The sequence below is a fragment of the Neophocaena asiaeorientalis genome, unplaced genomic scaffold (genome assembly GCF_003031525.2).
Source record: "Neophocaena asiaeorientalis asiaeorientalis breed wild unplaced genomic scaffold, Neophocaena_asiaeorientalis_V1.1 scaffold694, whole genome shotgun sequence".
Lineage (NCBI taxonomy): Eukaryota > Metazoa > Chordata > Mammalia > Artiodactyla > Phocoenidae > Neophocaena > Neophocaena asiaeorientalis.
This window is the reverse complement of record NW_020174226.1, coordinates 536803-548002: the sequence shown is the minus strand read 5'-3', so window position 1 is coordinate 548002 and position 11200 is coordinate 536803. Positions and strand designations below refer to the sequence as shown.

Here is an 11200-nt window from a genome sequence, read left to right as displayed (position 1 = left end):
GGGGCGCCGAGTAGGACTTGCCGCACAGGTCGCAGGGGTACACGGGCCTCGGCCCCGCCGCGCCCGCGCCCGCGTGGGCCGCCTGGTGCTTGAGCAGGTAAGCAGCGTCGCGGAAGGCCTTCCCGCAGATGCCGCAGGGCAGGCGCAGCAGGTCGGCGGAGTGCGTCTTCACGTGCCGCTTGAGTGCTAGACCCGGCGTCGCCCCCGGCCCGGTTGCCGGCCCTCCGCGCTTCAGGTTCCCGAACAGGTGCTGGTGTCCCGAGAGGTCGACGATGCCCCACTGCGGGGCCGGGAAGGCGGCATCGAAGAGCGGAGGAGGGGGCGCCCCGAAGGCGGGCGGCAGGGGCGGGTCGGGCTTCTTGGCTTGGGAGGACGACGACGAAGAGGACGACGAGGACGACGAGGATGAGGAGGGCACCTCGGCCTTGGGTTTGAAGGTGGACTGGGGCGGGTAGTCGTACTGCGGGGGTGGCGGCTGGGGCGGCGGCTGGGGCGGGGGCCCGGGGGCGCAGGGCAGCGCCGCCACTGCCTTGGCGTGCTCCCCGTACAGTTCCATGGGCTCAAAGCGCTGGTGGTTGAGGAACTCCAGGAAGTCGAAGGGGTAGCTCTGGAAGTGAACCCCGTCCTCGCCCCCTAGGCCGCTGCTGCCGCCGCCCCCGGCGCCGCTGCCCGCTGCGTTGGCCTCCATCCTGGGCGGGTGGGAGATGGGGGACCCTGCAGAGAGGAGGACGGGGCTGAGGAGGCAGGGCCTCGCGCGGGGTCCCCCAGCTGCGGGCACTGGAAGACGCACACCCACCGGCTCGAGATCCGCTCCCTCCTCGTCCGGCCTTGCTCACCCGTCCCTCTGTCCTTCCACCCCACAGGCCAGCCTTCCTCTTGGCTCCGCTGGCCCCACTGACCTCTCCCCCTTGGCCTGTCCCCTTTCTGAGTCTTCTTCGCTCCTCGTCTCCCTGCTGTTTCTCGGATGCCTTCTCTCTCTCCCCTTTTTTCTAGGCTTCTCACACATCTCTATCCACCCTGCAGACCCTGCAGGCCCCCGACTTCCTCTCCTCAGATTCTAATTCTTCCAGCATCCCTGGCTTCTGCTCTCTCTCCCTTGTGCACACTCTCTCAGGCCTCCACTCTGGGTCTGCCCAGGCCCTCTGCTCTGTAGCCCCCTCACCCCCAACACACACACACTATCCCCAGCCCCCTGCTCTCAATCCCCTCAGGTTTTGCCTTTGTCAAATGATAAGTTTCCATCAGAGCGGTTAAGAGGGTGGCCTCTGGAGCCAGAATGCCAGATCTGAATCTAAGCCCTGCCATTCTCTAGCTGTGTGACCAAGGACAAGTTCCTCTCTGTGCCTGGATTTCCTCATCTACAAATGAAGGTGACAGAGCACATCCCTACCTCACAGGGCTGCTGTGAGGACCCAGCAAGCTATGTGTGTCGGTGGATGCTTCCCGGCACACTGGACGGGACTCTAGTTATCCCTCCCACTGCTAGTAGCACAAAGAGGAAATCAGGACACATGAGGACAGCTGGGATGAAGGCAGTGTGGGGAGGGGGCATTCTTTTACTCTTCTTACTGGGTAGGAAGAGACTCTGCTTGCCTGGAGGAACAACTTACAGCAGTGCAGCTGGGCAGCCTGACAGCAGGAAACACGTGGGCCCCGGCCCTGGGTTCAAGTCCCGTCTCCTTCCTGACCCACACCCTCTCCACTTCTACAAGGGGGCGGTGACCCCCAGAAGGCAGGGGGGCTTCAGGGGGCTGAAATAGGAGGTAAGGAAACACAGCCATTGGCAGAGCTCATTCAGCCCCTGGAGCCATCTGTACCTTCAGTGACATCGCACACCTAGGAGGAGCCTGATGGCAGATGCTCCGGGAGTGTGGGTTCCTGTCCTTGCCCCTGGGGGTGCGGGGTTCCTGCCCCGTCCAGGATGGCAGTTACTCTCTGGGCACCTCCTTTACAGGACTTCCCACTTGCAGGCTGCAGCTGTCCATGCCTGCCTGCCCACCCCCCAACCTCGTCTCCTGCAACTGATCTGAGCCTCAGACCCGCCAGGGACTTCGGGCAACGCCTCCACTAAGCGGGTGGAAGGCCAGTGGGAGAAGGGCCCGCAAGGTCTGCCATGGTTCTTGGCCGCCATCCCCCTTCGCTGGCTCTGCGCCCAGCCCACCACAGGGGGCAGTGGGGGCTACCAACGCCAGGGCCCATCAACCCCCATCCATCTGGCTGTCTCCCCAGACAGGTGAAAGGTGAGTGTCTCTTCCACACCTGCCCGGAGGTCAGTATTTTTAGCCTCCAGCTCTGGGTGTCCCTGGATGAGACTCAACATCCTATGGCCTTCACACTCCCCTAGTTAAGCTGATCTCCGGAAGAAGCAGAGGAGTGCCTGGGTGCTTGTGGAAGCCTGTGGGCAGAACCTGAGTCTGGGAGACGGTGCTGGGCTGGGCTGGGGGACAGGGAGAAAGTACATGGAGGAAGGGTGCAGGGAGTAGGGGAGCAGTTAGGGTGCTACGGTGGGGGCATGGGAGGAGGGGGTCCCAGGAAGGAAGCCCCGCCCTGGCTCGCCTCCATCAGAGCACATGTTAACAGCTAGCTCTGCCGGGGCATTTCCCACAGGCCAGCACCCTTCCAAGCAGGTCACGCACACTAACTCACTGAATCCCCAGCACAGTCCTGTGAGACTGACACGGCGACTCTTGTTATCCCCATTTGACAAAACAGAGGCACAGAGAGGGCAAGTGACTTGGCCAAGGTCACAGAGCAAGTTTGTGGCTGGACCCCACCACTACCACCACCACCACCACACACACACACAGGACTGTTCCCTGAGGAGGACGAAGGGGAGGGTGGAACTATGGGGACAGGAGCCTTATTTGTGGGTGCTCTCTGCATTATGAGGGGCATTCACAGAAGGGGCCACGTGGCTGGGGGAGGTATTTACCATCCTGAACAGATGGAGAAGTGATGTGGTGAGGCCGTTCCCTCTTGCCTGGAACATTCTTCCCCAGAACTCAAAGCTCCCTCCCGTGCCTCCTTCAGGTCTCTGCTCGGATGTTATCTCCAAGAGAGGGAAGACCTCTAACCCCACCACTCACCAGCCCCTCATCCTGACGCATTTGTTTCACCACAGTCATTGCCACCAACTTATTGCGTATATTTCCTTTGCTGTATATTTACTGTCTGGCCTCCTCACCTAAGACAGTGAAGACTTGGCCTGTCTTGTTCACCACTGGGCCCCTAGCACCTAGCACAGCACCTGGCACAGTGTGGGTACTTGATAAATACTTGTTGAAATGTGGGAATTAAACAGCGCCCTCCCAAATCACCAGGGGGTCTACAATGAAATCACAAGGAAAATTAGATGAACAAGAAATGGAAAAGCAAAATACCAAAACAGGCGATGCAGCTAAAGCTGTGCTCAGAGATAAATTTATAGCTGTAGATGTCTACTGATACGTATTTGTTGAATGAATGACGGGATGAGACTATGCTGGCCAGAACTACCTGAGGGAGGAAGGGGGACATTTAGTGGAGATGGAGCTGATACTGGCAGGGTGTTCCCAGGAGAATGAATTCCGGTGGAAGTGAGGTTACGAAGAGGGCCCCAAGGGCAGGTGGGCAGATGCTGAAGGACTGCTGCTGGGAGAGGCACAGTGGGTGTTCCTGGGGGACACAACTGCTCAGGCTCACAACTATTTCCAATGGTAAATGAGAGACATTTCCTTTCTCAGGGGACCCAAGCCTCAAACTGCTATCTTTCTAAGGGAAGATGGCCATGGATTTCATGCACAGAGTGGTGTGATGGGGGGAACCCCTCCCAAGGGGCCGGAGTCCCACAGCAACCGCAATCACAATCATGACAACTCGTGTTTATTGTTTGACCAGTTTCACACGTACCATCACCTTGATGCCTCATAATAGTGCTGTACCATGTTGGACCCATTTTATACGTAGGGAAACTGAGGAGAAGTGGGGGTCATTTCCCTAAGGTCATGTAGCCAGTGGAGGGGAAAGCAAGTATTAGATTCCAGGTCTCTCTGATGCCAGGACCTGTGGGCCATTCTGGTACAACAAAGCTGCCTTGTGATGAAACTCTAGTCTGTAATAACAATAGTAGTAACACGTAACACTGAACCAAGTGCTTTTTACATGTCCAGTACCCTCCTAAATTCTTTACATGTGTCGACTCAATGCATCTTCCCAATAACCCTAGAAGACGGTTAGGATTATTAACCCCATTTTACAGAGGAAGAGACTGAAGGCCAGAGAGGTCAATTAATCTCCTAAAGTCATACCACTAACAAGTGGCAAGGCCATGAGTTGAAGGCAAGCAGTGGGGTTCCAGAGTACGCGCTGTTACCCCTACAACATCCTGTCTTTCCTTTTTTTTTTTTTTGGACGCACTGCATGGCTTGTGGGATCTTAGCTCCAACCAGGGATCGAACCCGGGCCCACAGCAGTGGAGTCCTAACCACTGGACCGCCAGGGAATTCCCATGCTGTCTTCGCGTATTTCTCTCTCCAAAATAAAGGAAAGCCCTCTCTCCACCTTATACTGGAAAGATACTTTGCCCCATCCACTTCCCTGGCACTCAGCCCCAGGACTAGCCGCTGGCATTTACTGAATGCTAACCAGCACCGCACTAGGTGTCTTATGTGGCTTGTCTCAAGCAGACCTCACAACAGACTCATCAGATAAGCATTACTACTGTTCACATTTAGTAGACAGGAGGACTAAGGCCAAACCATGTCACTGTCACTCCTCCACTCAAAACCTTCAGTGACACCATCTTAAAGCGCGTCAGAGATGACCTCCACAGCTCCAGCAGCTTCCTGGCTGCTCCACCAACGTGCCAGCTCTATTCCTGCCCCAGGGCCTTTGCACTGGCTGTTGCTTCTGCCTGGAAGGGGCTCACTCCCCCACCTCCTCCACGTCTTTGCTCAGATGCTGTCTTCTCAGTGAGGTGCTCCAAGACCACTGTAACCTGTCACTCAAACCAACATTCCTGCTCACCCCAGCCTCCTTCCTTTCTCTCCTGTCCTGTCAGCATCATCTGACAAACCATATGGTCTGTGTCTGTCTTCTTGCTGTTGGGCTCCCACTCTAGGAGGCGGGGTCCAAGCAGTCAAGATTTTGTACCTGTTTTGTTCACTGCTCTATCCCCAGGACCTAGAACAGGGCCTGTCTCAAGTATTTGTTAAATAAGTGAAGGAATGAAGCCTGGGAAATAGGGAATAGTTTGCTCAGAGATACGACGGCTGGTGGGATCCAGGGCTCATCCTTGTAACCATTTCACTCTCGGGGGAGGGGAGCAGTAAGGCAGCCCCCTGGTGGGCCACAGCTGTCCAAGAGAGGAGTTTACACACAGGTGTAACTTTCTGGTGTGTGGCTTTCTGGGGGGGGGTGACAAGAGGATCACAGGAATCTCTTGAAAGAGGCCTTCCTGCCACGCCCTCTGACACCACAGCCCCTGTAACTCTATGCCCTTATCCTACTGTATTTTCTTCACACAAACATTTGTAGTTTGCTTTTTAATTTTGTGCCCCATGAACTGGCATATACACTCCACCAAGACAGGGGATTTTGTCTGTTTTGTTCTCTGCTGCATCCCCAGTGTGTATAGGTGTTCATTAAACAGTTGTTGAACAAAAGAAAGAATGAACAAATGTAGAACATTCTGGGCTCTGTAGAGCTGACAAAGGCCAGGTGAGTGATCACAATGCCCTCACTTCTAAGGCCCTATGAGATCAAACCTTCTCTCCCCTCGTTCTTCCCTTCAATTCCTCTGCTCCAACCTCACTGGCCTCCCCTGCCGCCCCTCTGATCATCACGATCACGGCCACCTCAGGGCCTTTGCACGTGCTCTTCCTCTGCCTGGATGCCTGGAACAGTTCACCCACATCTTTACATGGCGAAGTTGCCTCTGCTAATTCAGGTTTCACCTCTGAAGTGAAACTTCAGTGAATAAGTGAATAAGACTCAGAAAACCCAGAAAACAGCATTGGTCTTGTTTGTTTGCTTGCTTTTGATCTGTCTCCTCAACTAGACTGTAAAGACCCACAAAACAAAGACTGTGTGTGTCTCTCTCTTTCATGGATGTACGTCCTAGACCTAGAACAGTGTATATTCATTCTGTAAAGAGCGAATGAATGAATGTCTAGGGAAAAAAGTCATGCCCTAGTGGAGCTGGGAGTCTTCCTCAGGGAGTCCAGGAGAAGGGAGTGAGAAGTGGAAGGTCAGGATGAGAGCTGCCAGGGGCAGGGGAAGACAGCATCCTGAGAGGTAAAGCCTCACGTAGGGCACTGCTCTGTGGGAGCACGGCAGACAGGAGCTGACCCGGAGGAGGGTGGGGTGAGAGTGTTTCATGGGAGCCTGGGGCTAAACTGGCAGCCATTTCTACCTAAAGGGGGAGAGGATGTGGGTGTGAGAGCACAACTCTAGACGGAGCTGTTTATGGGGGGGGCGGGTGAGGGGTGTCGGTGATTGAAAGGATTATTCTCAAGGGGAATTATTGGGGGGGGGAATTGGAGAATGAAAGAAGGCATTCTTGGCCACTGACCAGAATGCAAAGTATTTTTACACTAATGAAGGGGGCGTTTTGGGGGGGGGCGCTGGTTAGGAGCTTTGGGGGCTGTTGTGTGTAGACAGAAATAATGGGAGACAGATCTGCTGTAAAGCACAAATGCCACACTCTTTGGAGGCAACCTACAGGGGATACTAAAGGGAGGGTTCACGGGCAGCTGCCCTGCATGGGGACGGGCAATGCCGGTGGCATTTTGGGGGCTGTCCTGGAGGAAGCAATGACGGGGTGGGGGGGTATGTAGAAGAGATCCTATGAGAAAGCCTCAGTGGGGGGCCCTGGCAGCAGTTGGGGGCATCGCCACGAATGAGGGCGCTCTGGCAGCTGTCCTACATGGGGGCATTAATGGGGAGATATCTGGAGTAGCCTTTTGGGGGAGCAGTCACTGGGGGGCCCCTGGCGCGGGCTCGGCGGGAGAAGCACTGATGGGAACGTTCTGGGGACCAGGGCGGGCCAGGGCGGGGCCCCCCGCCCACGTTGCCCCCGGGACCCCGGGCCACGAGCCCCGTCACTCACCGGCGCCGGGGTCTCCGCCGGGAGGAAGCCGAGGAGGCGGAGGAGGCGCCGCCGCTCCGGGGAGACCCGAGGGCCCGACCGGAAGTGCCGCCCCCTCCCCCTCCCCGGCAGCCCCGCGCCGCCCGCCTGCCCGTCTGCCCGGAAGCGGAAATCGCGCCCGTCTCCGCGGCGCCGGCGTGGAGCAGCGGAAAAAGGAGGCGGCGGCGGCGACCGGGAAGGGGAAGTGCGCCTGCGCGTTGGCACGGGACAGCGGGCGGGTGAAGACCCGGCCGCTTCCTGTGGGCGAGCTGAGCATAGTGCGCCTGCGTCCTGTGCGCCCGCCTCTTCTTAGGACACCGCCCACATCCTCCGGACATCCGGTTAAGCCACGCCCCTCATGTAAATTTCACATTTAAGCCCCGCCCTGGTCCCCGAATCACGCCTATTTCAGATGTTAATTATCATAATCCCCACCCGTCGTCTCAGAATCCGTCCTCCTCGACCCAACCCCGTAAAGTTTACCCTGTTCTTCCCCGCCTCCAATCCCCTAATCTCTAGAACTCCAGCTCTCCCTCATAAGCCCCTCCTCTCAGAGCTCCTTAGGCAGAACCGCGCCCCTGCGTCTAAGCCCCGCCCCTTCCGTCCATAGCATTTAAGTCCCACCTTTCTCATGACTTTCACGCTAAATTAATTCTGCCTCGAACTTCCAAAGCGTTCTCTGAAGTCAGTGGGTCTCAAAGTATGGTTTGGAGACCAGCAGTATTGGCATCACCAGAGAATTTGTTAGAAAAGTAAATTCTCAGATCCCCCTGCCTCTGACTTCCTGAATCAGAGACCCTGGGGGTAGGGCCTAAGGACCTGGGTTTTAAAATACCCTTCAGGTGATTCTGATGCAGGCTGAAGTTTCGAACCACAGCTTTACCACACCTTACACGGTCCCTCCGTATACTCTCTGTAAACCTCTCCCCTAACTCGGCCCCACCTCAAGCAGCTAAGCCCGATTCTATTCAGCTCTTCCTCCTAAGCGCCCCCTCCCTCAGGGGCTTTCCTTCGTTACTCCTCTTAGGTACCCCCTTTTCTCCCCTTGGCCTGCATAGCAGTCATACCCACCGCTCAGCATCTTAACAGTTCAAGTCCTACCTCTCCTAACACCTTGCTCTCCTGCAGTTTCCCCTTGAAACCCCTCCCCTCAGATAAACGCTATCCATTCCCTCTAAATGCTCTCAATTTCTGCCCGTCAACCCTTACACCTCCTTAAGCCCCAAGCCAGCTCTCAGCCAGCCCCGCCCACAGTTCTCACCTAACTGCCCTACAAGCCTCGCCCCTCAGCCTCAGCCCCGCCTCATGAGTCCTTAGCCCCGCCCCTCCGGCCCTACCAAAGTTGTTACTGCCGCACACAACCCTCAACTCAGTGTTTCTCTGCAAACAGTGCCAGGACAGAGATGGGCCAAAGTGGTGGCTGCAGAATTTCCGGGAATCTGGTTAGAACGGCGCCGGGGGTTGGCGGGGCACCTAGAGTCACGTTTGCACAGAAGGTTCAATGTTAAGAGTGGATCTTTAGAGGGAGTGCTTTGAGGTCCACTGGAGATGGGAGAAGCGTCAAAATCTTCCCCCAAGCCAGTCTTTAGCGCCAAGCTAACGAGGCACATGACAAGGGGGTGGTGCAGCGGGGAAGAACATTTGAAGGGAGGAGAAGAGGGGCGCCAGCCCTGGGATCATCACGGAACACACACAGGAAGCCAGTAGGCAGATATTTATTTCCACAGCCCCTGCCTCCACAGGCCTGTCAGTCCGAGGGAGGGTGGCAGAAGGCTGCAGGACCCGGAAGTGGACGTCCTCACCCTCGACCTTCTCCCACAACAGGAAGACTACCAGACAAGAATGTGTCCCAGTTTCCCTGCCCAGGTTCAGTGCCAGCTGAGCGCCCAGCTCTAAACCTGGCCTGGGGAGCAGTGGCCGGGGGTGGGGGTCAAGCCAGCTCTTTCCCCTCCAGCTCCTCCTCATCGGCCCCTGCCGTGGCCGGGATACCCTCGTCGTCCCACGGTGGTTCAGGTCCTGGGTCCCGAGGACCCAGGGGTGCCTCCATGGCCTCGGGGTGCTTGCGCCTGGCATGGCGCCGGAGCGTGTTGGCCTCGGTGAAGCGCAGCCGGCAGACGGGACACTGGTAGGGGCGCTCCCCGGAGTGGACGCGGTGGTGGTGGGCCAGCTCGCCCGCCTCTCGGAAGCGGCGGGGGCAGAGCGGGCAGCGGAAGGGCCGAAGGCCGGCATGGATGTTGCAGTGCCGCCGCAGGTGGCTGGATCGCTTGAAGGTCTTGCCGCAGTCCTTGCACTCGTGCGGCTTCAGCTCTGAGTGTGAGATACTGTGGCGCTCCAGGTCGGAGAGGTAGGGGAAGGCCCGAAGGCACACCGGGCAGAAGTGCGGGGCCTTCTTAGGGCCAGAGCTCTCGGGCCCGCCTGCTACTGACCCTTCAGAGACTGTGTAGGGCACACCCTGATCATCGATCAACAGGAGGTCACTGCCACCGCCGCTGCCTACCGGGGCTGTCACCCCCTGTGCCAGTGGGGGCTCCTGCCCCGACTTGGGGGGGCGGCCCCGCTTGCGAGGGAGGGAGGCCTTAAGAGTCCGATTCGAGGAGGTGGCCCCCCCGGGACGTCGGCCTCGGCGGCCCCGGGGAACAGAAGGAGGTAAGGCCAGAGGTTTCTCTTCTTCCCCGGGCAAAGGCGAAGGCCACGGGTCTGGGCTGGGCGTGTCCATTGAGCAGTGGGGGGCTTGGGTCTGGGCACTGGAGCCGGGCTAAGAGGAGAGAAGGGGTAGCCGTCAGTGCAGGTGGGTATGGAGGGCCCTTGTCCCCCAAAACCTCGCCATCCCTGGGTCCGAGTCTGTCGACCTGGGCGTGGCCAACATTCACTTGGACGCACAAAGCCACACTAGTGGGTAAAATAGTAAGATAATCCTGTACCAGTTGGTAAACAGGCACTGCCCTGAGCCCCACAGGTGTCTCCCAGACCTCCCTAACCCCTCCTAGACATTCAGGGTCAACTTGAGCCAAAATACAGAAAAATCTTCCAAGGAGGATAGAGTCCAACTGAGGGTGCAGGCAAGTATTTCGATCCTCAAAACAGAGAACCCATCAAACAGAAGAGCTACAGAGGGCTCAGAAATGTTTTTGTCCCTCCTTCTGACAGAAGTGACAGAGGGAGAGAAGGGGGGTCAGGACTGGAAGAAGAAAGGGATTGGTCTCAGGTGATGTTTGCCCCTAAGTTGTGGATGTGGACATATATCAGAGCTGTTAAAGAGTGTGGGCTCTGGAGCCAGAGGTTCTGGGTTCGATTCCTGAGTCTGTTACTCTCTGTGTAGTGCCCTTGGGCAAGGTGCTCACCTCTCTGAGCGCCAGCTAAGCCTTTTGCAAAACAGGATGAATACTTCCACCTACTCGCACATAAAGTGCTCAGGAGATATTAGCTCTTATTTTCACGGTGAGCAGCTAAGGCTCACACCAACTCTCTGAATAAGGGTATATCACGCCCATTTTGCAAGTGGGGAAACCAAGGCACAGGAAAGTGAAATCAGTTGCCCCAGCTCCCTCTGGCGGTACGCGGCAGGGCCAAGACTTGATCTCATGGACCCCAATGGCCCAGGGAGTGAGAAGTAATGGACCCAAGGGACATCATAGGTCGCTTAGTCCTGCGCTTGAATCCAGCTCTACCGTTCATTAACAAGTGGCTTTGCCTATCTGAGCCAGTTTCCATCTCTGTAAAATGGATACAGAAGGGCTGTCGGTCGGCATATATACAGTAAGCACCAAATGAACTACCATCACCAACACCACTATCAGCAGCAAAGCCTGGGACCATGGGACTGGGGAGTAATAAAGTGGAGGGGGAGGAGAGCACAGGTGCAGTTAGGATTAGGGGTTACAGGTGCCACTGCACCCCACTGGAACAAGCACACAGATTAAGGTCCAGAGAACGGCAGCCACTTTTCCATGATCACACGGCTCGCTCGGTTGGGGTTGCCTGGACTAGAACACGGGACTCTGGAACGGTGCCCCTGACCCCCGCCCTCCTCCACCCCGGTGTAGGCGCGCGCCCGTGAGCACCGACTGCGCGGGGCGGGCCCTGCGGGGGCGGCGG

At 57.1% G+C, this 11200-nt stretch overlaps 2 protein-coding genes across 3 annotated transcripts in view; both read right to left on the bottom strand.

Annotated features, from left to right (window-relative positions):
• The window catches only part of ZNF865 (zinc finger protein 865), an 8217-nt gene extending 974 nt beyond the window's left edge, over positions 1-7243 (bottom strand). The window contains exons 1-2 of the mRNA XM_024755214.1: positions 7088-7243; positions 22-714 (exon numbers count right to left, since the gene is read on the bottom strand). Of these exons, the coding sequence (XP_024610982.1) occupies positions 22-688 (667 nt within the window). The 5' untranslated portion in view covers positions 689-714; positions 7088-7243. The remainder of the gene's footprint in view (positions 1-21; positions 715-7087) is intronic.
• A 1561-nt stretch (positions 7244-8804) lies between these two features.
• Positions 8805-11200, bottom strand: part of ZNF524 (zinc finger protein 524) — a 3186-nt gene continuing 790 nt past the window's right edge. Inside the window, exons 1-2 of one of the 2 annotated variants that reach the window (XM_024755156.1) lie at positions 10447-11039; positions 8805-9860 (exon numbers count right to left, since the gene is read on the bottom strand). In XM_024755156.1, coding sequence (XP_024610924.1) covers positions 9036-9821 — 786 coding nt within the window. In that variant the 5' untranslated portion in view covers positions 9822-9860; positions 10447-11039 and the 3' untranslated portion in view covers positions 8805-9035. Of the gene's footprint in view, positions 9861-10446; positions 11040-11200 lie in introns of those variants that run through there. The other variant, XM_024755155.1, reaches the window with a different exon arrangement.